Source organism: Tupaia chinensis, unplaced genomic scaffold (genome assembly GCF_000334495.1).
Source record: "Tupaia chinensis unplaced genomic scaffold, TupChi_1.0 Scaffold000074_1, whole genome shotgun sequence".
In the NCBI taxonomy this organism is placed as follows: domain Eukaryota; kingdom Metazoa; phylum Chordata; class Mammalia; order Scandentia; family Tupaiidae; genus Tupaia; species Tupaia belangeri.
The window spans coordinates 2733085-2760694 of record NW_006159534.1 but is presented as its reverse complement, the minus strand read 5'-3'; the positions used below and the strand labels follow the sequence as shown (position 1 = coordinate 2760694).

At 44.0% G+C, this 27610-nt stretch overlaps 1 protein-coding gene and 1 long non-coding RNA gene across 2 annotated transcripts in view; one reads left to right on the top strand and one right to left on the bottom strand.

Annotated features, from left to right (window-relative positions):
- The window catches only part of LOC102487612 (uncharacterized), a 9154-nt gene extending 1423 nt beyond the window's left edge, over positions 1–7731 (top strand). The window contains exons 3-4 of the long non-coding RNA XR_003547715.1: positions 1005–1139; positions 7512–7731. This is a non-coding gene — a long non-coding RNA (uncharacterized LOC102487612). The remainder of the gene's footprint in view (positions 1–1004; positions 1140–7511) is intronic.
- A 10251-nt stretch (positions 7732–17982) lies between these two features.
- XPR1 (xenotropic and polytropic retrovirus receptor 1) overlaps positions 17983–27610 on the bottom strand; it is a gene marked incomplete in the record, with an annotated part of 233170 nt that continues 223542 nt past the window's right edge. The window contains 3 exon segments of the mRNA XM_014583954.2: positions 17983–19875; positions 22505–22726; positions 27107–27246. Coding sequence (XP_014439440.1) covers positions 19815–19875; positions 22505–22726; positions 27107–27246 — 423 coding nt within the window.

The window sequence follows — 27610 nt, the reverse complement described above, 5'->3', positions numbered from 1 at the left end:
TTTTTGAGAGGTTTTTGCTATAGGGCACATGCACTCACCAAAAAGAGAGAGACAGAGAGATAGAAAGCAAGAAATCACCTCCCGGAGGGATGGCCATGCCACAATCCCTTCTCCTCCCTTCTCCTCTCAGGATCTTGGGGCATGCATGCACACATGCCCAGCATGAATTTAAGCCACTGGGTCTGGGACTCGAACTGCAGTTGACTACATGGGAATCCAGCCACACAGCCATTATGCCAACTACTGGTCCCTGTTTCCAGTGAATTCTTAAATCCAGGAACAAGTGGTTTACACATTCAGTGTTACAGAGATATGCACTTTCATCAGGTAATACAAGAATTAGGATTCAATACATTACTGAAAATCAAGATGGAGGGCCAGTCATTGCCAAAATGACTTCCCAAATGCCAGACATGGAAATCTTACATTGCTTTAGGAGAAACATAAAACAGGGCATGTGGTTACGTTGCTGGACTCCCATGTAGTTGACCACAGTTTGAGTCCCAGATCCGGCAGCTTAAAACTCATGCCAGGTGCATGTGCGTGTGTGCCCAAAATTCCGAAAGGAGAATGGAGGAGAAGGGATTATGGTGTGGCCATCCCTCCAGGGGTGGGAGGGGGGTGTGATTCCTTACTGTCTCTCTCTCTGTCTCTCTGGAGCAAACATGTGCCATATAGCAAAAATAGCTCTTTTTTCTTAAAAAAATGGATACTTCTTTTCTTTCTTTTAAAGAATTATTTATTTAATTTTATTTGTTCATTCATTCATTTTAATTTGACCAGAGAGAGACAGAGAGAGAGAGGAAGAGAGAAAGCAAGCCACCAGATTCAGGACTTAAACCGTGGTCAGCCATGTGGGAGTGGCCAGTGCTTTAACCACCATGCCACCTGCTGGTCCCCAGCAAAAATATCTCTTAAAAAAAGGTATTAAAAAATGACTGGATCTTGCCTTAGTTTATGTTTGACAAGTCCATTTTAATGTTTACTAACAAAATGTTTACTAGCAAAAGGCATGTCAGCATTGTTATATACCTGAAGAAGATTCCGAATAGAATGCTCCTTGACAACAGCACCCAAGAAATGTGATTCAGTCCACAGACATTTCCTCTGGATCTGGTGCTAAACGTGCAGTTCACCAGGTGAGTCCTCTGAGCCTGCTGTTAGCCATGTGTAACCTGCCAGGGCACTTCATCATTTCCAAGCTTTCCTTCCACTTTATTTTTCTCCTTCAACTAAATTGTATCTAGAAACAAGATAGCCTTCTATAATTTTGTTTTATTATTGGGTTGTCAGAAAAGTCATGATGCATTTTTGCATAGAAAAATACGTATGACTTTTTAACAACCCAATAATTAGTTGGTCTTATTCCAGTGTAGGCTAATGCCGAATTTGTTTAATAGCCTTTGATTTTAGAATGATTTATAATATAGAACACTACATCCTCTGTAGAAACTTTGATTAATAATCTATCTGTAGCTCAAAATCAATTATCTTCCCATTTGTAACTATTCATAAACGTAAATTATAAGTCTCATTTAAATAAATGTACAATACACAGATTCCAAACATTCTCAGACAGACTTAAAAGTGAGCCATAAAAACATAACTGATTACAGCTTTCACCCATTCTGTAAGTAGCTTAGGGAAATAATGGTGAAATGTTGTTCTCTTAGGTCTTTTCATTTTTTTTTTAAATGCTTCTAAATACCTCTTTTTTTTTATGCTGAGAAATTATGTAAAAAAAAAAAAATTCCTTAAGCTGTTGGATAGTTTGCCATTACCTTGGTTGCTCTCAGAACAAAAGCTCTTTGGTTTTTGTTCTTTGTTTAATGTCCAAATATTCACCCACGTGTCTCAGGCACAGCGTTAGATCTGAGAGGGGCACTGGGATTCCCAATAACTGCTCTCAGGCAGACACAAAGGGCCAGAGGCCGGTACAGACTAGGCCAAGAGTGAGCAGAATATGCTATAGACGGAAGCGCACAAGCGTCTGAATTGTCCCTGTAGCCGTTTTCTGATTTCGCTCACCAGCGTTCCCCTCACTGCTGAGCGGCCTGTTGGTACTCTCCGCCAACATGGGAGCCTCTTCCCTCAGCACTTTCTGGTTACTCTAAACCAAGGTTAATGGAAGGTTAGGAAAGGCCTCACACACTCCCCTCCGCCCCACCTACAGGGCACACTGCTAAGATGCTGTGCTTGTGTGGCTGGGACCACAGTAGATGATCATATGCCACGGTGGAGGGGGGTGGTGTCCCACCTCTGGGTCCTCTGAACTCTGCCATGGAGGGTGGTAGAGGTTGCTCAGAGTCGCTGGGGTGGGCCGCTCGAACCAATTTTTTAGTACGGAACATCTAAGACAAAAATCGCTCTCCAGCGGATACGGATCTCACTCCTGATATTTCTCGCTGAGAGTGGGACATTTCTGTGAGGAGGTGAAGGAAACAAAGAGGGGGCCTGACTGGATTCCGTCTGCCTCCCAGGTTGTCTCCCGACAGCTGGTGTCAGCGAACTGGCTAACGTGGAGATGATTTTTCTCGAAGGTATTGAGAAACAAGCATTAGGTATTTTGGTTTATGTTTTCTTTCTTTCTTTTTTTTAGTGCATCAAATAACCTGATAAATAAATGCATACTTTGGGGGGGGCGGGATTAATTAGTTGCACCATTAATTAAAGTGTACAGGAAATGGAGCAGAGAGCTGATGGGACGCATGTACTGTCTCGTGCGTCTTTCCAGGTTATCTGAGCTGCTTCTCCATCCCGCAGGGTGTAGAAGAACTGAGGCAGCAGACTTCTGTCCATAGAAAGGCAGATTTATTTGGTGGAACTGCCCCTTAAATATTGGCCTACTTTGCCAATTTTGCATTTATTTGTAAATTCTTCTCAGTATCCCTGATACCCATATTAGTCTGCAGTTTTAGTTTTCTTTGGAAGATGTCATAACCAAGGGTCCCTCACTAATTAAGACAAATAAATCTGAGTTTATTTTATAGCTAAATGAGAGTCATGCTTACACTCACTTTTAGAAATCATCTTTTAAAAAAGTTTCTTTCTCTCATGAGTGAGGAGAGATGTAGAGAGAGAGAGAGACAACCACTTCAACAGGGTCTCCATGCTGCAATCCACCCCCAGCTCCAGATTCTCAGACAGACTTAAAAGTGAGCCATAAAAACATAACTGATTACAGCTTTCACCCATTCTGTAAGTAGCTTAGGGAAATAATGGTGAAATGTTGTTCTCTTAGGTCTTTTCATTTTTTTTTTAAATGCTTCTAAATACCTCTTTTTTTTTATGCTGAGAAATTATGTAAAAAAAAAAAAATTCCTTAAGCTGTTGGATAGTTTGCCATTACCTTGGTTGCTCTCAGAACAAAAGCTCTTTGGTTTTTGTTCTTTGTTTAATGTCCAAATATTCACCCACGTGTCTCAGGCACAGCGTTAGATCTGAGAGGGGCACTGGGATTCCCAATAACTGCTCTCAGGCAGACACAAAGGGCCAGAGGCCGGTACAGACTAGGCCAAGAGTGAGCAGAATATGCTATAGACGGAAGCGCACAAGCGTCTGAATTGTCCCTGTAGCCGTTTTCTGATTTCGCTCACCAGCGTTCCCCTCACTGCTGAGCGGCCTGTTGGTACTCTCCGCCAACATGGGAGCCTCTTCCCTCAGTACTTTCTGGTTACTCTAAACCAAGGTTAATGGAAGGTTAGGAAAGGCCTCACACACTCCCCTCCGCCCCACCTACAGGGCACACTGCTAAGATGCTGTGCTTGTGTGGCTGGGACCACAGTAGATGATCATATGCCACGGTGGAGGGGGGTGGTGTCCCACCTCTGGGTCCTCTGAACTCTGCCATGGAGGGTGGTAGAGGTTGCTCAGAGTCGCTGGGGTGGGCCGCTCGAACCAATTTTTTAGTACGGAACATCTAAGACAAAAATCGCTCTCCAGCGGATACGGATCTCACTCCTGATATTTCTCGCTGAGAGTGGGACATTTCTGTGAGGAGGTGAAGGAAACAAAGAGGGGGCCTGACTGGATTCCGTCTGCCTCCCAGGTTGTCTCCCGACAGCTGGTGTCAGCGAACTGGCTAACGTGGAGATGATTTTTCTCGAAGGTATTGAGAAACAAGCATTAGGTATTTTGGTTTATGTTTTCTTTCTTTCTTTTTTTTAGTGCATCAAATAACCTGATAAATAAATGCATACTTTGGGGGGGGCGGGATTAATTAGTTGCACCATTAATTAAAGTGTACAGGAAATGGAGCAGAGAGCTGATGGGACGCATGTACTGTCTCGTGCGTCTTTCCAGGTTATCTGAGCTGCTTCTCCATCCCGCAGGGTGTAGAAGAACTGAGGCAGCAGACTTCTGTCCATAGAAAGGCAGATTTATTTGGTGGAACTGCCCCTTAAATATTGGCCTACTTTGCCAATTTTGCATTTATTTGTAAATTCTTCTCAGTATCCCTGATACCCATATTAGTCTGCAGTTTTAGTTTTCTTTGGAAGATGTCATAACCAAGGGTCCCTCACTAATTAAGACAAATAAATCTGAGTTTATTTTATAGCTAAATGAGAGTCATGCTTACACTCACTTTTAGAAATCATCTTTTAAAAAAGTTTCTTTCTCTCATGAGTGAGGAGAGATGTAGAGAGAGAGAGAGACAACCACTTCAACAGGGTCTCCATGCTGCAATCCACCCCCAGCTCCAGCCAGCCCTGGGTCACGGGCATGTGTGCCTGGCATTGTCAGGGAGGGCTCCAGAAACAAACCAGCGACCTTCCCGCGTGGACCGGCCTCACAGTTTGCACCACTGCACCACCATCTGGCCTCCTAAAATTCACCTTTGGCTGTGTGCCTAGAGAAAGGCCCTATGAGGACAGAGAGAGGAGGTAGCCTTCTGCAAGCCGAGCACACAGGTTTCCAGAAAAACTGAACCTAACACCTTGACCTTGGACGTCTAGCTCCAGACTGTGTGAAAAGAAATATGTTGTTTAAGATAGCCAACCTGTGGGGCCAGTCAGTGGCATGGTGGTTAAGGTGCTGGATCCTACATAGCCCACTATAAAGTTCGAGTCCCAGACCAGTAACTTGAAAATCTCAGTGGGTGCCTGTGCAAGCCCCACATCCTGAGAGAATGGAGGAGGGATTTTGGCATGCTCGTCCCTCCAGAGGGTGCCTTTTTAGATCCCCTCTGAGGAGCACATGTGTCAGAGCAAATTACACACACACACACACACACACACACACACACACACACACGAAGACACCCAAGCCGTGAGGTGCTGTTACAGCAGCCCTAGCAGGCTAAGACAGTATCCCACAACTTATTTATCCTTTCACCTTTGATGGACATCTGGGTTGTTTCTAGTTTTTGGCAATTATAAATAAAGTGGCTACTTGGGCCCAGCAGGTGGTGTGGTGGTTAAGGGCGCTGGACTCCCACATGGCTAACTGTAGTTTGAGTCCCAGACCTGGTGGCTTGCTTTCTCACCCACCCCCACCCCCCCAACCCCTGTCCCTCTCTGGTAAAAGTTTAAATAAATAAATAAAATATTTAAAAAACAAACAAAACAAAGCTGCTATTAACATTTGTGTATAAAAATATGTTTTAGAAAATTTATTTAAAATACGTTAACTCAACTAATGTTTGTTAGCATCTGCCAGGCGTAACGTTCGGATACTGAGGATAGCAAAACAGCCACCTTGTCCTTACGAACAGTCTAGGGAGCCAGCAGGTGGCACGGAGGTGAGGGCGCTGGATCCCACATGACCAACTCTGAGATTCGAGTCTCAGAACCGGTGGCTTGAAAATCATGTTGGGTACTTGTGTGTGCATGCCCCAAATCCTGAGAAGGGTGAAGGGGGATTGAGGCATAGTTATCCTCCCTGGAGGGTGATTTCTCACTTTTCCTTTCTCTCTGTTTCTCTCCATTGAGCACATACACCCTATACCAGTTTTTTGTTTGTTTGTTTGTTTTTGTTTTTGTTTGTTTTTCTAAGAAAGCAAAAGCGGGGGCCAGCAGGCGGCATGGTGGTTGGGGTGCTGGACTCCCATATGGCCGACTGTGGTTTGAGTCCAGACCTGGCAGTTTGCATGCTCTGTCTCTGGTGAGCACATGTGCCTTGGATCAAATTTAAAAAACAATAATGATAAATAACATAATTCTTTTTTATAAAAAGCAAAGAATAAACCCCTCACAAACCTGGCCCAATCTCAGTGGCACACGCTGGTGACACCCTGTGTTGAGAGATTCAAGTTCGATTCCTGGACCAACCTCAAACCCAGGCGTGATGGCACACGCACTTATAGTCCCAACTCCTCAGGAGACTGAGCAGGAGGACATAGCACCCCTCATTTTTCTTTCTTAAATTAGCAACAAAACCACACACACTCACGCACACACAGCACGGTTCCCTGCTCAGCTCAAGTCGTTTCTACACCTGGGTGCTTGTTCCCACCCTCTCCCTTTGTGCAGTGGCAGTCCCACTCCTCCAGTGACCTGCCCAACTGGCACAACCCTTCTTGCCCACTGGTGCCTGGGCACAGAGAACTGTAATGTCCTGGCTTACAATTCAAAAGGACCAGGACTTCTGCCCCTCCAGATTTCAGAGTGAGAGGGCCAGAAAGCAGAAAGGGGTCAGTGGGATACACTCCTTGGGACTCAGGCCTGGGTGTCCGTCCTTCCTTGGGGACACAGCTCCATGCCTGGGTCTTTGGTTCAATTCATGCACTGAGTCCCAGAGGCAGTTACCATGTTCTTGGGGGACCACCTTTGATCTGGCATTGTGGCCGTGTCCTCAGTATGTCACCCTCGAGCTCTTGCAGCCTGGTAGCCTCAGCTCACACACTATGTCTGGCAGCTTTGAGGCCCACGGTCATGGGCTTCCCACTTTCTAAGCTGTGAGGCTGATCCTCTGGTCTGAGGTGATACTGGGTGGCATCCCATGCCACAGATCCCTCTCTGTGCCTGTGGATGGTGCAGCTAGTTGAGACTGCTCAGGAAAGGCAAATTCACCGCCTAATCAGGTGCCTCTTCCTGTGAGAGTAATGAGCAAGCTCCTGGGTCTGCTCCATCTTTCAGCCGACCATCAGGTGGCCGGTTGGCTTTCTCGAGGAATGTGCCATGCCGGAGACTTGGTGTCGGTCTCCATTGCAGGCAGCTTGGACCTTGGTGGCAGCACTGGGCCAACCATCTTGGTGAGACTCCATGCAGCTGGCCCATGGCTAGACCCCACCTCTGTCACCACAGCCCCTCTGTTCATGTCGCCCTCCTGCCAACACCAGGGAGGGCTGCTGACAGAGGCCAGGGGTTTATGAGGCATTGGACTACGTGGTTGCTCAGTTCCTTGACAGTGGTGGGCGCTTTCTCGGTGGGTGTTAACGTGTGGTACGAAGGTTCCTGCTCGCTTCCATTAAGTCCATCCCCGCATCTCCGTCCCAGACTCTTTCCTCCCTCTTCCTGTTGTTTTTCTGACCAGCTGGTCAGGTCATTTGTCACTGTGTTCTCTAACCTTAGGCCACTTCTCTTCCCCACACCGACTGGGCGGCCAGGTACACTACTCGAGCTTGGACTGTTGGGAGGATTGCCTTCACTGCTGTCTCAAGGTTGCCCCTGTGAGAACGTGCGGCCTGGCCACCACCCAGTTTCAGCTTGCACCCACGTGTGGAGCTAACCTCTCTGTGGAACAAACTGGGCCTTTTCATCCTTTTCAACTGGAGGTACAGGACCCCCTTTCGGCCGGAGGTGCGCCTTGAGCAAGGAGCTGGGGTGCAGCAATGGCAGATGACGGGGCTCTTGGTTCCCTGCTCACGCAGCCCGCTTGCTCCCACTGATGCAGCTTGCGCTCTATCCTGGAGGTACCACTTCCATCTGAGCCCCTCTGGCTGGTTAGCTCTGACAGGATCCAGCATTTCTTGGGCAGTTCTAGCCACAGGTCCTGGGGGAGCCTTGGCCAGACACTCATTCTCTCCCAGTGCACTCGCTAACAGGTTAGGTGCTTTAAAAGGCATGCCATTCTTCCCCGCAGGTGGCAAGGTCTTGCTTGCGCCCCAGGGGCTCGCACTGTGACTCTCACTGGGGCTCCCACCGACCCTCCAAGGTATCTTTCCCCACCATCAATAGCTCCACAGGGTCTCCTTAGGGCTGCAAGATCACATGGTCCATGACATAGGATCACTCGCATGACAGCCTGGGCCAGCTGCAGGGTTCCTTCCCGCTCTGTGACCCGCCCGGAGATGTCAGTCTGTCCTGTCACCTGACCTGAGGGAGCAGGATCCCTAGCCGTGAAACATGCTGACTCAAGGCCTCCCGGCACTGCCCTCCCCATAGTGGGAGGTACTAGATGCACTAATTTGCTTTTAACTTCAGAGGTGTCTTAGGTTAAATGGACTCCATTACTGGGCCCCTGAAAATATTAGAGATGGGGGAGGCTCCCGAATCTCCTCAGGTCTATCTCCACTCCCCTGGAGCACATGAACCTTACTTACCAAGGTCTCCAGCACGCCAGCCTCTTCTCGAAGACCGATCAGCACAGGGCCACTGACGTAATGAGCAACATGATGCTCTGTGATGTCTGGCTGGTCCAGACCTCGTTGGACTTGGCATGCCCTTGGAGCGCAGCTGTTCATGTATATTGCCATTGGCATGGAAACGTGAACTATTTCTGATCCCGCTTTGATTGGAAGAGAAACAGGTGTCACTAACTCAGCGACTGCACACCGCGCACTGGAAGGGGTACTGCCCCGGCCCACGGAGGCGTCACGTCTGCAACTGCACTTGCAATTGGGACTGGACTTGACTGAGCTTGCTGTGGTCTCCAGCGACCCTCCCTAATCCAGCCAGTTTCCTCAGGAGCCAGACTAGTCAATTAATTGGGAACAGAGGAGAGGCCTAGAACTCCGCCTCTGGTCCCTGACCTTCGCCCCCACAGCACGGCCTCTCCCTCCCTCCCTCCCTCTTTTCTCCTTCCGCTCCTCCGCATTCTGCCATGGCAAGCCTGGAATTTCAGCTGTGCCCAACAAGGGCCACTGTTTTTCCAGGTTTCTGACAGCCGTGCCAGTAGCAAGTCTGTACCGATTCCTAGGATCTTGGCTAGGGAGTGAAATTCTGTGCCTTAGGGGGACGCTGCCAAGTTAAACTTGTCCTCTCTAACCTTCTGTCCTGGTCTCCTTCTTCAAGCACCCCCAGGATCTCCTCCAGCTCCTGCCAGTCCACGCTGCCACTAAGGACAGGTCCTTTGGTGTCCAGTCCCTACTCTCCCGCGGGGTGGAGGCCCCGGGGTGCGCATGCTGGCACAGGAGGGACCGCCTTCCATCACGGACTGGGGAGGTTTATCTGCAGGCTCAGAAGGTCCTACGCTACGTGAAGTGGAATCTTTGTGCAGAACTACCAGACGTCGCCCTGTGGGGGGTCAAGTTTTCACACTTAGGGCCCTCACCTGGAGTAACAGACCTGCCTTGGCTGGCATGTAACCGTCTGAAGTTCTGCCACCTAAAGTCCTGGGCACGGCGCCCCTTTCCCTTCCCCCACTGCAGGGGATGACAGCGCCGTCCTCTTCGTCCACAGCCCAGGAGCCCTCTCTGGCTTCCACATCTGCTTTCAGCCGCCTGTAACCCACCCTCAGTCATTTATTACTCTCCGCAGGCACCAGCGACACTTAGCAACGGCCATCTGACCCCACTCCCACGGGCCTGAGCCTATCCAAGTGCTAGCTTCCCTCCAGCCACCGCTGACCTCACTAGCCAGAGGTTTAACAGCTGGAAGGGCAGGGAGGGAAAGGCTGGCTCCAGGGTGAGCACTGCTGACACAGCAGCCAGTGGGGAGCTGTTTATTACTGTTCAGTTCTTAATTCCTAAGACCCATGTTCCCTGGAGGGGAGGGCAGATTCCCAGAAACCAGCAATCAGTAGGACCCATCTTGTTGAGCAATCTGTGGTTGGCTATGTTTGCATTATGTGCGAAGGGACAGTGCTTGATTTTTTAAAAATGATTTTATTATTTTAAAATTTGCTACAGGGCACATGCACTCATATGAGAGAGAGAGAGAGAGAGCGAGAGAGAGAGAGAGAAAGTGAGAAAGCAAGCTGCTAGGTCTGGGACTCAAATTGCAGTCAACCATGTGGGAGTCCAGGGCCTTAACCACCATGTCACCTGCTGGCCCTGGTGTTTTAAAATTTCTTTCAAAAAATGGGTACATTCTGGGGACCAGCAGTTAGCGTAATGGTTATGTCGCTGGACTCCCACGTAGTTGACCACGGTTCACATCCTGGACCCGGTGGCTTAAAACTCATGCTGGGTGTGTGTGTGTGCATGCCCAAGATCCCGAGAGAATGGAGAAGGGATTGCGGCGTGACCATCCCCCCTGGGGGGTGATTTCTCGCTTTCTGTCTCTGTCTCTCTCTGTCTGGCGAGCACATGCGCCCTATAGCAAAAACCCCTCCAAAAAAAAAAAAAAGGGGGTACATTCTGATCTGACCAGACAGAATTTTAGAAGGCAGCAGTTAATTCACAAACCATGTACCAGTTTGGGTTGCTAAGCAGAAAAAGGAAAAAAAAAAATCCCCTTCCCTTTCAGAAACCCTGACCAAGGCCAATTTCGTACCACGTTGGTTTATCCTCTATCAGTGGGGCTGACGCCACAGGTCACACCACAAGACCCGCAGATGTGAGATGGGCCTTGCCCGGAGTGGTTGGCGAGGCCAGCTGTGATCTCGCACCCTGTGACTGCTCTACCTTCTTTTGGGATGAGAGAGAGAGGCCGAAGAAGCGGGGCTGCAAACGCTGTGGCGAGGACCAGCACAGTCGCGCTGCACAGAGCCCGATTCCACAGGGCATGAGTTCGCTAGGGAGCACGCAGCAAAGGGCCGTCCCTGCAGCAGGCGATCGGAAAAGCCAGGTACTCCATTTACTCAGCGCCTCGAACTGGCCGACTCCTGCAGTGACCTTTCAGTGCGGCATTTATGATGCCCCTACTCTTTACCAGGCATCCACAACACTTCAGGAAGTACGGCTTTTGTGACTTCCTGGTGACGACAGACCCCTCTGGAAAAAGACGCGTCTCCTCTCCCGGAATCATGTTCCCACTCGGGTTCCAGACTGGCTAAGACTGGAGCACAAGGGAGCCAGGGCAGTGTTCGGGGACTCCGGCTCACGGCCAGCCCAGCACACCTTTTGACTAGGGCTGCCCAGGGCTGGGCTGAAGTTTTCTAAGGATGCAAGTGCAGGAACCGTTTAGGTCCAGTAGTTGACAGGAACAAGCTTTGGAGCACAGATCTTCCAAGTATCAGCTGTATTTCTCGAACGGACACGAAAGCCCTGCATAACTGAACTTTAAAATTTGACTGGCCCATCTAGTAGGGAGTGTTTGAGACACCACAAATAAGCAATTCCTGTTTACTTCAACTGAAACAAGTAATACACAGTACATTAATTACTTGGGATTTAGTGAAGAGGCAGCGTTGGGAGTGAATATTGTCGACATGCTTAGTTCTGTGACCCGTTTCTCCTGAGGTACCTGGTTTCCCCCTCACTGGAGAAACTGGCCTAAGAGCAGTGGCAGGATAGTCTAGCACCAACCACACTTCTGGGTAAGTCTGTCCACACTGGGGAAAGGCCCGCAGGCTGCCCAAGTGGAGAGGCAGAATGCTACACCATTGCCACCCCCACTTCGGCTCTGTGGTCAATACGAAGTTTATTCCAATTGGGGGAAATTACATTTTATACAGAGAAACATCGACTGGGTTTTGGTGCTAACGCGTTACCCACGAACACCATTTCAGTGATTCCTGTGTGGGAAGCTGCCCCAATTGATGCAAGGTACAAGGATTCAGGGAAGACACTGGAAGTTCACTTATAACTCACTCTGTCATTTCTGAGGATGGCTGTGGCAGAGGATTCTGAAGAAACAACTCTTTATTTTTAAAAAGATGAATACGAAATTAGAATAGATCATTTATCTGCCTGGGAAGGAGCGAAGAATCTCCTCTAACTCGAGATAGGAAATTCAGCTTAACCTTGGGAAGCTGATAACCTAGTAATAGGGCAGTCTTTGCCTGACAGTGGTTTAGAAAAACAAATTTCCTCACTGTCCCTTCTTGTCTCCGTAGAGGCTGGTTCATGAAGTATTAACGAATGGTGAGCACGTGAGTTCGCATGTGCGCGCTCAATACACATGAATATTTTAAAAACTCAAGAACTTCGTGCCAGCAGGTGCTGTGATGGCAAAAGCACTGGATTCCCATACGGCTGACCACAGTCCGAGTCTTGGATCTGGCAGCTAGAAAACCATGCCGGGTGTGTGTCATGCATGCCACAAATCCAAAAAGGAGAATGGAGGGATTACAGTGTGGCCACCACCCCTGCCCTGGGGGATGATTTCTCACTTTCTCTCTCTCTCTGGTGAACATGCTACCCTGTGGAAAAACCATTAAAAAAAAAAAATCCGAGAACCTCACAATTCCTCTAGGAACAAAGAGAAACTAGATAAATAACTGAATCAAGGTATAAAATTGGTCATTATTCTCATAATTGTAGAAAAAGTGGGACCGGCAGGTGGCATAGTGGTTAAGGTGCTGGACTCCCACATGGCCGACTGCAGTTCAAATCCTGAACCTGGCGGCTTGCTTTCTCACTTTCCTCTCTCTCTCTTTCTCTCTGGTCAAGTAAAAAAATAATAATGATGAGTAAAATTACAAAATTCTTAAAAAGAAAAAGATCTAATGAAAAACTGTTCAGGGCTGACCTATGGCCTAGTGGCTGGAGTCCTGACTCGAGCAGTTTAGGAAACTGGGTATGCACACGCAGGTATGCACATGTGGGTATGCACATGTGCTCCAAACCCCGCCAGGATAAATGAAGGAGAGGGGACCGTGGCTTGCCCACACTCCAGAGGGGGTGGATGGTGCTCTTCCTCTCCCTTCACCCCCAGTCTGGAAAGCACACATGCTGTCTGGCTTACAAACAAAAACGTATCTATACGTGACACAGTTCACTGAAAGTCCAAAGATGCTGGAGATGTCTAAGTGGAATAACAGAGTGGCCTCTGAGAATCACTGGGACTGTGGACTCACTGCTCCAGCCCGAGTTTTCATGACCCCAGATGACGCAGCGATCCGCGGGTGCTGAGCCATGGCGCACTGGGAAAACAACGCTGTGGGTGCACTGGTGCTGAGGACTTTTGCCAGGCTGCAGACGGTTGGGGAGAGGCTGGCTGGGCAGGTACATATTTTCACAGCCTAGAGGTTGGCTGGAAACTTCATGTTACGATATTCTGGTTTAGCCTTATCCAGAAATATAGTAAGAAAAGAACATGTGGTATTAAAATAAGAAGACTTTAAATACTTTAGGGAACACATTTTCTCTTTGTGTTTTGGATATATTCACCTTAGGATTAGCTTATTTTATAATTATTCCTAGACAGAGATAGGGAGTAATAATTAACCCAGGAGTTCTGTAGAAAGTGCTGATCCCCCACAGGCATGGACCCATGGTGATAACCAGCATGTAGCCCCCAAACGTGAAACTGAACATGATGTTTCTCCCAGTACTGGAGATTCTTTGTGTAAGTAAAAGAAAAAAAGAGTCATGACATCGACCCCCTTAAAATCAAGCCTCATGTAGGACCAAAAAAAAAGGCTACTTATACTTACTTTTAAATTTAGTGAACTTTAAAAAAAAAGTCACCACTGTAGTCTGTTTGCCCTAAACCCATGCACAAGTCAGTTCTAAGAGGAACCGTGTTCAGGAAGAAACCCAGAGAGAAACAGTCGCACACGCCATCCGCCAGGGACAAACGAGTCAGTCGGCAAGCTGTTGGAAAACAGAGCGCTTGTAATAATGAAAAAGGACAGAGTTTTATAACCAAGCACTTATTTTCTTTTAAAAACACATAACCACATTAACTTTTTGCTTTATACAACCATCTAGAAACTATAAAACAGTACCACATTGTGCACTTAACCTACTTATCAAGAAGGGAACTCCACGTCGTAAGAATTCTACCCAGAGGAGAAAGGAGACAGCTAACAGCATAGTCACAGATACAACATGAGTCCAAGCAAGCATCAGTTCGCTGACGTCACCTTTTCCATTCACCAGAGTGGAGAGGAAGAAAGAAAGCAAAGGAGAAAAAAGAAGGAAAGAAAGGAGCACCCACAGAGGACTAAGTCACAATCCATAGTTACTTCTGACAACGAGCTCGGGATTCAGATAGTACCACTTGACCAACACAGCGTGGGGGGGCGGGGAAGGACGCACGAGCAGAGAACGAGCATTTGAAAAGGAAAATACGTTTTTCACCCTCCTAAATACGCTTCACTGATACAAGCTTCTGTGCTAATCCGGTAAATGGAAAGAAATTAATCTTCACAATGTGATAACGCTTAAGAGTTGTTCTCTTTGCAACTACAATGTGAGTGGCTCACACTTCCACTTTACAGTTCAACAGAACCACAGTGTCATGAACAATAGCTCTATAGGGATTTCCCACTACTGTTCTTCCCATCCCGCCCGGCTGTGTTGCTAAGGACAGGCAGGGAAGCGCAGGGAGGGCCTTCAGCCATAAAGATTGGGGGTATAGCGAGATAGAATCCTTGCTCCTTCTTAGAAGTCCAGGCCTTTCTAGTACTGTGGCGTTCCCTGATTCGTGGCTGTACAGAGGAGAGCGCCTCGGAAGAACTAAGGTAATATGGTGGAAGTGTACTCAAGTAACTGGCTTGAAGCTATATAGGACGAAACTGTAATTGGCAGACATACTGGATCCAAGGCAAACAACGGGTTGATTGTCCTCCTTAGGTTAGATGGCACCATACAAAAAAGGTGGCTATGACTAAATAATAAACGGAAGGTTTGCTATAAGGAAACCTAGTTCAGTTGAGAATTAGTCTAATGATCCTCACTTCAGGGGAAACTCATCTTGTCCCTCCCATTTGCTCTTAAGTAAGCAAACACATTTGAAAAGGTAAATACATGTATAGGGCAACTCAGTATCAGAGTTTTGACAATCCATGAGAGAGGCATTACGAGTCACATCACTCCCCATTCTCGGGTAAACTATCATTTAACTTACGTTCTTCCAAACCTAATGAGATGCATTTCGTATTTCCTACCTGACATGTGGAACGTGGTTAATGCGGATGAAATTGTGGGTCTGTAACTCGGACTAGTTTCGATACAGTCAAGTCTGCCCCACTTTACTGGGTGCTCTCGCGGTGCAGACTTAGTACAATGCAGAGTTGGGAGCTGTTATGACTTACTGTCAGGACTATATCTGAAATGCTGAAGTGTGTGTGTATTAAGTACTCTGGGAAATCTTTAACTCATTTTAGCTAATGAAGGAAAAATTAAACCAATCATAATAAGAAAATAAACCAAGCTCCTAACTTTGATTTACCTAACTCCCAAAACTTCTACTAGAACTGTTGTCTAGACCAGGTCACTAAACATCTTATCTGTAATGACACTGATTTCTTAGTAGACTTGAGTAAAGTATGCTGACTTGGCAGTTTAGAGCCAGAGATTCAACATGATTATTACTTCTTTAATCTGAGAGGTTATCTTAATTTAAAACTTTTGAATGTTATGTGAGTATAGTAAGAAGTACTAATTTTTTTTTAAGTTAGGCAAATTTCATGCAAACTACTGAAAGAAAACAATACTAACCTACAATCTGTTTACCAAATTAAGTGCAGTCACTTTAGAGAATCCCAAGTTTTTAAATATAATATAATATTGTAGATAAGTTTATTTTTCTTAATTCTCTTCCTTAGAATATGAAATTTATCTAGTCACTACTTACAAAATTGCATTTGGAAATAAATAATATTTCCTGGGATCAGAAGATGGGTTAATGGTTACATTGCTGGACTCCCATGTAATTGGCTGCAGTTCGAGTTTTGGACCCAGTGGCTTCAAACTCATGCCAGGTGTGTGCCAAAAATCCTGGGAGGAAAATGGAGAAGGCATTGTGGTATGGCACCCCACCCCGGGGGAAGTGATTTCTTGCTTTCTGCCTCTCTGTCTCTGTCTCCCTGGTGAGCACAAGCACCTTATAGCAAAAATTCTAAAAAAAAAAAAAAAAAAAAAAAAAAAAAGGATTTCCAAATAATGGGGGGAGGGTGTAATAGAAGAATAACGGTAGGTCTTTTGCAGCAACCTCCTAGCCACTGAGCGGAGAGAGGAGAGGCATCACCTCCCAGGCACTGAGCTTGCATGTTTTCCTAACCGCCTGGTCCTGGGGCTGAGGTCCACTTCTTGCTCTTCACTGCTAGCTCCAGGGTGATTCCATTTCTTTGCAACTAAATGTTAATCTGTTCCTCTGACCTCTGTATGCCTTGGTACTAGGCTACTTTATTCGGTTCTTACTTTGCCTCAGTTCCTCTGTACAAAAATGGGTGCACGCCGCCCTCCAGTTGTTGTGAATGTAGTCTGGTCACACTGTGGTGGAAAGACACCATGTATTAAGTCACTTCTGGAAAGCTGGGTTAATGTTGAAAACACTCACGTGTAGAATGCTGGCATGTTGTGAGTAGGGCAGGGCCCCATTTTCCTCCTTGAGGGGTTTGTCTAGGTTCCTGCCGAGGTGACTGGCACTCTCCTCTCATGCCTTAGCTTCTGAATCTGGGGTTAGCAGCTTGCCTATGGAGTCTACGGCAAGTGTAGGTTTTTTTTTGCCGCATGTGGGTTTCGACTTCTTTCCTAGTGTCTAGGCCACTGTAACCAAATTAATGGGCCTGTCACTGGCTCTTGCTCTCATTTCATTAGCTCATGGAATGACCTTACCACATACTCTACTATAACGTTATGGGGAGAGTTAAATATAGGCGTGCAAAAAAAAGTGCACCAAAAATAAACCCTTTTGTCTTTTAATTTTTCTACTTACATCAAAGCTTTCCATACTGTCACAAAAGTGAAAAGTGAATTTTATTCTTTTATTTATTTTCTCATTCCTTTGGGGAGTACTTTAACTGACATTAAAAACTGAATGACTCTCAAAAATAAAACTGGAATTTTTACACCTAAATTCAGATGGATTTTTTTTTAACCTTTGGTTATATTGCTGCTCCTTTAAAATGACTCTCTGAGATCCATTTCTAAGAGCTCTAGTGAGAGCCTGAGTGCACAGGAGCCTCCAGTAAAAGTGTAGGTAGGACGCAGTATTCACAAATGCAAGGGTATATAAAATTTAGGGGAGAAAAATATATACTGCTTTTTACGAAGGAAACAATTTAAATGTATACTTTGTCTTCCAAACTCTCTTAATGGAGGAAAAGCTTTTTTTTTTTTTTTCTTAAGAGGAACATTAAGCTGTATTTAAATACATATTTCAGCATCTGTTATGGTAAGCTGAAAGTTACAGAAACCTTAGTTTTTCACAGACTATGCCAATAGGACAAACATATTAGAAAGAGAGTGTGTTCTGTATCAGTCTATTATCTATGAAAAAAAAAAAATACTGAGTAGCGCCTAGAATCATAATAGTTGAAGACCAAACTGGCCATGGGAGACACTGGGGAGTTTGCACAGCAGAAGTTAACTTAATGTTTTTGTGTGTCATCATGTACTAACAGAGAATGAAGCTGACAATTCAAATGGCTATGATAAACATTAGTACCAGCAGTTTTATTCACACAAGAAACGACTGGTCCACTGGACTTCTCTGTATAATTCAGTAATAATTACTGCTATTTCTTGACAGACCAGTGGTATTTCCTCCATAGTTTAAAGTACAAAAAAAATGAGGTTATGAAAAAAAAATCTCAAGTATAAATAATGCAACCTTTAATCTACTAAGGGTCACTAAATTGTTACCACTGATTATTTTAAATGATCTGGTTTATTTAAACTAAAAAAAAAGTTTCTTTTTCAGTTTTGGGCCAAGGAACATGCCTAGCAAAACAGAAAGAAAAAAAGGAACAGAAGCCACACAATGGTATAACTTTTTAGAAGGAAAAAATAAAGTTTCTCGATTCAGAAAGGGAGTATGTTTCAGAAGCTTGTCATATAGAGATGGAAGAAACTCCTTTGAAAAGAAATGCTGTTAGTTCATTGACAGAAGTTTGGTAGTTAACAGTAACTTTAATGTAACCTGCTGGGATTCGGACAGTGATGCATAAAGACTTACACGTAGTACATGGAGGAAGAGCTGATGACAAAAGGGGTATGTGGCAAGGGGCAGTCACCATGTTTTTAAGACTAGCTGGTCTTCCACTTGTTCCTTTGTCTAAAATGAGGCTGAAAATGACAGGCATAAACTTCCTTTTCACCTGGGTCTCAGAGGCAGGGTGGCATCACAGTGCACATTACTGCCTCCTGGTATTCGTACAACTTGTGTTGGACAAGGAAATACTAAATTTAATGCCAACCGTATTCAAGAAGGTAAAATCCTTTATGGTTTCGGATTTATTTGGATGACTTAGGAACAAAGGGAAGAAATGAGACAAAGAAGTGAAAAGGGGTATTGTGTGTAGACCATAACAGTCTGAAAAGTCTAAGAAATGTACTTTACAATCAAGTTTAGATCCCCCAAAGTTTAAAAGCAAGTTTTCTATCATGGGAGGGCATGAAATCGAATGTTCATTCTTTAAAACTGCTGAGGGACATGGCTGCCAGGATCTTCTGAGTCAATGTACTGTGGAAAAGGATAATTTGTTCCATGCGCTCAAAAATACAGTTTCCCCACGACAGGCTTTTTAATTTGATCAAACTCTGCCAAAAGTGGGTGAGCTCAGAAGAAAAACTATCTATACTAAGGGTGTAGAAATAGCTCTGTATTCTAATTCAGAGTTACTACATGTTACATACAATACCCTACACGCTGAAGCATAATAAGGCTTCAGATTTAGCTGGAATTCGGGCAAATGTGTTCCACATCTGTTCCTTAAAAAAAAGGCATCAGAACTTCTCACAGGGATTTTAGCCGGTGGTGTGGAAGTGTGTGGGATGCCCTGTTACGAGAGATGTATGCTTAGGACTCTAAAGCAGCAGCAACTTAAAAAGTTAGTTAGTAAGGAAACTTTGGCTTAAAATTAAACAGAAAGAAAAAGTCAAAGCGGTGCAAGTAGTCTCCCGAAAGAGGTATGTGGGCCTAACCCTCATCAATGCCATCCAACAGTAGTTTCCCCTGTCTTCTTTCACTGCGATCGCCTTCATTGCACAGGAGTATAGCATTCTCTTATGGTTAAGTTTCATAAATAATGAGAAAACTATATGTAACAAATACATCATTTTCCCCACCCACCCAGCAACCCTTCCCGAAATAAGAAAAGTTACATCAAATTAAAAAGTAGCTTCATGAATGAAGGTACTGCTCTAAGTTGCACTTTTCCTGCAAGTGCGGCCAGTGCCTTTGCGCTGGGTATGAAGGAAAGGAAAAAATCTCCACATAAACTGACAAAAAATTTAAAAACCAATGTCCGGTTTCAACCAGTCAAAACCGGGTCTAGTGGAGGCCGAGATTTCTCGGTACCGTCCCATCAGAGGGTCCTTGCAATGCCTGTTCTTCATCTTGATAGGTATCTGTGTGTCCTTGTGATTGTAAACAATCAATAAGATACTATGTTTTTGTTCCTTAAAATGTCCTCTGATTGGCAAAATGAAGTAAATATTTGTTTTAAAAATAGAAAAATTAAAATTAAACCAGAAGAAAAGAAAAGAAACACAGTGAGCTTGTTTGGAGTCCATAGGATCCGATCTGGAAGAGCTCGGAAAATGTGTTATGCGTTTTCTCCTGTTTTCAGCTGGAAAGGTACTAGAGGTTGCGTTGGTCGAGGAAAGAATTGTAGAGTAGGAAAAACCAAGGATGTGAATCTAGACTTCAGAGAATTCAAGTGTTAGCTTCATCATCTGTGTCTTCTATTAATACCTTAGTGTCACGAGCCTTGGATCTAGTAGTCACAAGGGAGAAAAAAACAGTCCATTACTGAAATGCAAGCACATTCACAGTATCAGGTACATTTCCAGTCTTACCACCACTAAACATACACTCTAAACAGGACTATCTACTGACCAGATGGATTACTCCTAGAGTCTCATACAAACTCTCAGATAATCTTGGCAACACTAAGAAACCAGATTTCACCCAGAGGAAGGCACTAAGGACAGCACATCATGTGGAAAAGACGGTGGTAACCTGGAATAAGATCTAGGTTTGAGTACCGACACTGACTTCATGATGACACACCTCTTTAACCATTTTGAAAGCCCATTGTGTCTCCATATAGGAGGAATAATAATATCTATCTCACTTAATACCACTTTCATCTCACTGGACACAGTGTGCCTATCAAGTGAGAAAATGGATGTAAAAAGCATCAATAAAGTATTAAGTATAAAGGAATTATGATAAGGATGATAGAAATAACACAATTTGAAATATGCATGAAAATCTAGAAGAGTGCCCAGTGGAAGATGAGACCTAAGGAGAGGTGTGACAATAGTTTGTCTTCAAAGGGTTGATAAAGCAGGATGCAGAGGGAGCAGATCCATCCACTGTAAGTCATATGACAGCCCAAACAGGATCAACTGGTTGGAGTTATCATGAAATTACAGAGAAACATTATTTCAGTCCAATATAAGCTATTTACCCCTACCCCTATCCAAAATAAAATCAGGTGCATTCACTGTCACTGTAGATTGTCAATCAGCACAAAATGATCATCTATTCAGGATGCTGAAGAAGAGATTCCTGCACTTGAATGGGATTAGGGAATATTAAAATATTCTACAATTCATAAGCCCTATGAGGTAAAAGTGGTATTTGGTGAAACAGGAATTGTTTTTCCTATTTCACAGAGGTGGAAACTGACATTCAAAAAGGTTAAGGATTTGTGAAATGTTGCATGAGTTCTGAAGGCAATACTCAAACTGGGATCTAACTGGAGGTTCCCTGCTGTCTGTTACATATTTCCTGCTCCATTCTGAACATCTTTCTCTAGTTACAATCTAGCATCCCAGTGTTTTCCCACTACATAACTGAAATTGAACATAATAATCTATGGCAAAGAGCTTCTTTGTTTCTGAAGTAGGAAGTGCATGTTTAGATTGCCCTCTGCTGGTACCCAACAAGGATTAGACTTTCAAAATCAGGAGCTCAGTAAGATTTTTCTTCCAGCTTTGTAGTGTTTATCTCCTCCGGGACCCATCGGCGCTCCCTCCTCTGCCATCTTCCAGCTTTGCTTCCTTGGCACTATGGTATCATGCTTCGTGTGAGGCTCTTCTGCTGACCTCCCTGACCATTCCTCCCCTTTTGTTTATTCTTTTCCCTCTTGCCTGTTTTTTTTCCCCCCTAAGACTCAGTTCTCTGCTCTCTGCTTTTCTTTTTCTTTCTTTCCCTTTCCAGAGAACTTCCAAATCTCCATCCAAAACACCTCCTTAGCCTTTAGAAAATTACCATGCTCAACTTAAGTCTTCTTTACAATCTACTATGTTGTATACTGTCTCTAATTTTCAAATGCAGCCACCTTATATTCTACATTTATTATTATTTTTAGCATACAAAGTCAATGGTAGATAAAAATACTGTTATAGGAGGACCAGCAGGTGGCATGGTTGTTAAGGTGCTGGATACTGCCACATGGCTGACCAAGGTTCTAGTCCCAGATCTGGTGGCTTGCTTTCTCACTTTCCCTCTTCTCTCTTGCTCTCTCTCTGTTTCTCTCTGGCCAAATTAAAATAAATGAATGAATAAATAAAATGGAATAAATAATTCTTTAAAAAACATACTGTTACAGGTACTTCATAAGAAGACAAAATAATAACAGCTTTTACTTATGGAGCTCTTTTTGTGAGGTATATTCATGTAACAATGACTTTAATCCACTAAGCACTCTATGAGCAGGTGCTGGATACTGCCACATGGCTGACCAAGGTTCTAGTCCCAGATCTGGTGGCTTGCTTTCTCACTTTCCCTCTTCTCTCTTGCTCTCTCTCTGTTTCTCTCTGGCCAAATTAAAATAAATGAATGAATAAATAAAATGGAATAAATAATTCTTTAAAAAACATACTGTTACAGGTACTTCATAAGAAGACAAAATAATAACAGCTTTTACTTATGGAGCTCTTTTTGTGAGGTATATTCATGTAACAATGACTTTAATCCACTAAGCACTCTATGAGCAGGTATCGTATTTTCCCCAACTTATAGATGAGAGATAATACAGAGAAATTAAGTATTCTGGCCAACCTTACACAGACGACAGGTTTCTTACAGTTTATAACTTGGAAATTATCTATACACAAAATATACTGAACAGTCAAATAAATCTCCAACCTAATTTTCCCTGGACAGTGTACCTTCCCCCCAGATTGGTAGGTACTGCCTTACTGACATTAACTCTACGTGCTCCTAAGACATTCTATAGTGTATGAAATTAGCTTATTACGTTTTATGAGCGAAAGAAAAATGGTTAGATATTGACTTTGACTTCATTGGTTCTATCTGATAGCTGCTTAGCTTAGATGTCACCCACAGCTAATAGCCGAAACAGGTCTCCCAGAGGCGGAAGCCATACGTACTGAGAAGCGAGGCGAGGCCGGCGCAGGGATATGCTCTGGCTGTACTTCCATGACCGATTCTTCTGGCGGTTCCGGACACCATCGTCCTGGTCCATCATCTGCTCTAGGAGGGTCTGATCATCTGCATTCAGGGGGGCCACAGAGATGTCCCGCACAGCCCGGAATTCACCACAGTTATTCAGATGTTCGTTTTCCAAGCGGAAGAAATTCCACACAAATCGCCTTAGTAAAATGGGGTAGATATATTACTTATAAAACTGGAATATTCTAATACCTGTAAACCTCCCAGAATATCAAGTTTATATTTATAGAAATAAAAATACAGACTTAAGAGGCTAGAACATAAAAATAAAATATAGAAAGATGGCATGGAAGTGAGACAGAAGGGGAATGAGTGAACTCCATAATAGGAAGGGACTTGTGGAATGCAGTTTTAGAGACCTCATTCTTTCACTGCGTTCAACAAATATTTATTCTTTTTTTTTTTTTTTGAAGAGGTTTTTGCTATAGGGTGTGTGCGCTCGCCAGACAGAGAGAGACAGAGAGATAGAAAGCGAGAAATCATCCCCTAGGGGGATGGTCACACCGCAATCCCTTCTCCTCCATTCTCTTCTTGGGATCTTGGGCACGTGCGCACATGCACCCGGAGTGAGTTTAAGCCACCAGGTCCGGGATCCTCATTCTTTCACTGCGTTCAAAAAATTTTTTTTTTTTTTTTTTTTTTTGAAGAGGTTTTTGCTATAGGGTGTGTGCGCTCGCCAGACAGAGAGAGACAGAGAGATAGAAAGCGAGAAATCATCCCCTAGGGGGATGGTCACACCGCAATCCCTTCTCCTCCATTCTCTTCTTGGGATCTTGGGCACGTGCGCACATGCACCCGGAGTGAGTTTAAGCCACCAGGTCCGGGATGCGAACTGCGGTCGACTACATGGGAGTCCAGCGACATAGCCATTACGCTAACTGCTGGTCCCAACAAATATTTATTGAATGCCTACTGTAAGGTAGGAAAAAGCACTGAATAAGATTTTAGACAGTCTCTGTCCTTTTGAGGTGTAGTCTCTCGTGGCGAAGACAGATTATAAAAAACCAACCAGCTAATGATAAGTACTCTGAAGAAATTAATGTGGGGCAAGGGCATAAGCACACTGTCATACGACTGGTGAGGGCAAGAGTCTCTGAAGAGACGGCATCTGGGAGAACCTGGGTTATGCAAGGAAGCAAGTCATGTAAAGATCCTGGAGGGAAGTGTCCTAGGTGGTACAAACTGTCCCAAGCTGGAGAGGTCTTTGGTGAACTAAAACAAAGCAAGGTCAGTGGGGCTAGAATAAAAGGGGTGAGGTTAAAACAGCCAGAGATAAAGATGGGGAGTAGAAAGGCTCTCCACTGAGTAGAGTTTAGATTTTCGTTTTAAATGTTGCTAGAGGCTGCATGGCTACATGTGTTCACTGGAGAGAGAAAGTGAAAAAGCACCCCCCATGGGGTACGGTCACACTGTAATCCCCTCATTACTCCCTCCTTTTGGGGTTTTGGGTTTGCATGCACACATGCCTGGTCTGTTTTCCAGGACATGGGTCCTGGACTACATGGCTGGCCATGGGGACCCTACAGCCTTAAATACCAGGTCATGGGCTGACTCATTCTGAAAGAATTTTTTTTTTGGGGGGAGAGATTTTCACTGTAGGGCGTGTGCGCTCGCCAGACAGACAGAGAGAGACATAGAGACAGAAAGCGAGAAATCACCCGCCAGGGGGGATGGTCACGCCGCAATCCCTTCTCCTCCATTCTCCTCTCGGGATCTTGGGCACGCACGCACACGCGCCCGGCGTGAGTTTTAAGCCACCGGGTCCGGGACACGAACCGCGGTCGACTACGTGGGAGTCCAGCGACATAGCCATTATGCTAACTGCTGGTTCCCATTCTGAAAGAATTTTGTATAAAATCGATAATAGTTTTTACTCAAATATTTGGAAGAACACTCTGGGACTGGAGGGTTTTTTTGTGGGAAGTATTTTAAAATGGATTTCCTTTCTTTAATAGATATAAGTTGAGCATCCCTTATCCAGAATCCACAACTTTTTGAGTACCAATGCAATGCCAACAATAGAAAAATTTCACCTGATCTCATGTGACAGGTCAGTCAAACCACAGCAATTCAACAATACTGTATGTATAAAGTTATCTTCATGGGACTAGCAGGTGGCATGGTGGTTAAGGTGCTGGACACTACCACATGGCCAACCATGGTTTGAGTCCCAGACCTGGTGGCTTACTTTCTCTCTCTCTATGGTCAAGTTAAAATAAATAATGAATAAATAAAATTAAATAAATAACTTTTTTTAAAAAGTTACCTTCATAAAGTGTATATGAGACAAAAATGAGTTTCAAGTTTAGACTTGAGCCCTCCTCCATCTCTAAGATATTTCATTATGTACATGCAAATATTCCATCCAAAATTCAAAAAAAATACAAACACTCTGATCCCAAGCATTTCAAATGGGGGATAGTCAACCTGTATATGTCTATAAGGCTTGCTATTTCTTTTTCATTTTACCTAAATTTTTAAAATTCATTGGCATAATAACATTAATCATAACAACAGCTTCCCCCTTAAAATATTTTTAAGGATTTTTGGTTACTTATAATTTGTGTCTTCTTTTTTGCCTGATCATTCTTATTTAATCATTTTATTAGTAATATTAGTCTTTTTAAAGAACTTTATTTTCTTTACTGTACATTTATTTCGTATTCTGCTAACTTATGTTCTTTGTATTTTCTACTACTTTTGAGTTTGATCTGCTGTTTTAAAAACTTTCTAATTTCCTGAGGACAAACTTTTCTGACATACCTATGTAAGGTTACACATTTCCCTCTTAGCTTGTTTTTATCTCATTGTTTTTGTCACAGTTACAATTTCATTTTGTTCACAATTCTGTTCAATTTCTTTTAAAATCTGCATGACGACTTCAACTTTGACTCAGGGGTTATTAGGAATATATTGTTTAATTTCTAATCATCTAGGAATTTTTAGTTATCTTCTGAAATTTGTTGAGACCAGCATACAGTTAATTTTGGTAAATATTCTATATGTGTTTAAAGAGTATATCTTTCATAACTGTTGGATGCATTGCTATATGTCAATTATATCAAGTTGGTTAACTGACTACTTGTTTATCTATTACTTTAGAAATATGTTAGGGACCAGCAGGTGGCATAATGGTTAAGGCGCTGGACACTGCCACATGGCTGACCACGGTTCAAGTCCTGGACCTGGTGGTTTGCTTTCTTTCTCTCTCTTTCTCTCTCTGTGTGTGTCTATCACTCTCTGGTTAAATTAAAATAAATGAATGAATAAATAAAAAAAATGAAATAGAAATATGTTAAAATCTTCCTCTAAAATGATTAAATTCATTCACTTCTGTTTTCTAGACATGTCAACTTTTGCCTTACGTATTTTTAAAGTATCTTACTAGGTGCACACAAATTTGAATTTGCAACCACAACTGGATCTCAAAAGTCTCCAAATATGGCCAATTTCTGTAGTATAAAAGTCGCTCAGTGCTCTGTTTATCTTAGGGTTCCTGTTTTCATTTAGATTTGGACTACCTTTTGGACTGTTAAGAAGGTTTTAAAAATACTTTATTTTCTCTCTCTCTCTGTTTGAGAGTTTTTTGCTATAGGGCGATGCATTCGCCAGAAAGACAGAGACAGACAGACAGAAAGTGAGAAATCAACCCCCAGGGGGGATGGCCATGCCGCAATCCCTTCTCCTCCATTTTCCTCTCAGGATCTTGGGCATGCATGCACCTGTGCCCTGTATGAGTTTAAGACACTGGGTCCGGAACTCAAACTGCGGTCGACTACGTGGGAGTCCAGCGATACAGCCATTACACCAACCGCTGGTCCCGAGAGAGAGGTAGAAAGCAAGCTGCCAGGTCCAGGACTTGAACCGTGGTTGGCCACGTGGGAATTCTAGCACCTGCTGGTCCCATCTCTCTCTCTTTTTTATTTGGCTATATGGTGTGTGTGCTTGATGAAGACAGAAAGAGAGAGCGAGCGAGAGAAAGAGAGCACACTCCCCCTGGGGGGGAGTAGCCAAGTCACAATCCCTTCTCCTCTATTTCCTCTTGGGATTTTAGGCATGTATGCATACACATACACCTGGCAAGTTTCTCAAGCTGCTTGGGTTCAGGACTCAAACTGCTCAGCTGTCCACATGAGATCCAGTCACCTTAATCTCCCAGGCTACTAACTGGCCCTAAAAAACATTTTATCCAGGAACTCTATTGATTTCAGTAAAAGATTAGGATTTAAATTTTTGCGTTAAGCCTTTTTACCTCCTAATTTCCACTTATCACCCATCCAGCAAAGCCCATTGCTACAAAAATTTGTAAGTCACCCTCAATAGTTATTTTACCTTTGTTAAAAATTAACCTCTAAGTCCCTTGAGTAGGATTTTCCAACTCTGAGGCTGATGAAACGCTTGAGAAAAAAACTGAAAAATTTAAGCTTTTCAAGCATAAGTTATAATAAATTCTAACCTGAAGACACTAGGTGTCTTTTAGGTAAAAAGAATCTTTGGTAAACAGTTCAGTAGTTTCTTACCGGAAAACCTCAAGTGGGGCAAAGACAGTAGCAATGATGTCCCCAGAATGAGGCACCAAACTCGTAGAGGTAATTGAGATTTGGATAGTCCAAGCAAAGCGCAGTATCACATCCTCGATGATGGCACAGTAGTAGTAGGCCTGAGGAAGAGAAACAGATTGTGTTTCCCATCACATTTGTCAGAAATAAGCACACCCACTGACGACACAACTTAACCCTGACAGGTTTGAGAGGAAAGAGAGTTTCGTTTCATTTTGCAGACAAATGCATATTGCATTGTAGGAAGATTTCCACTGATTTAGTTTTTTCTTAAATGGTACAATATTAAAAATAAATATTGCTGATTTTTTTTAGCCATTAACAAATACGTTTATTAGGTGTGGGAAAGTCCTGACATATTTTTCTATGTTTTTCCACGCGAAAATGCACCATGACTTTCCTGACAACCCAGTAATTCCCATAATGTATATGAGACTCTCTCCTAGGCCCCAGAAATACAAGACA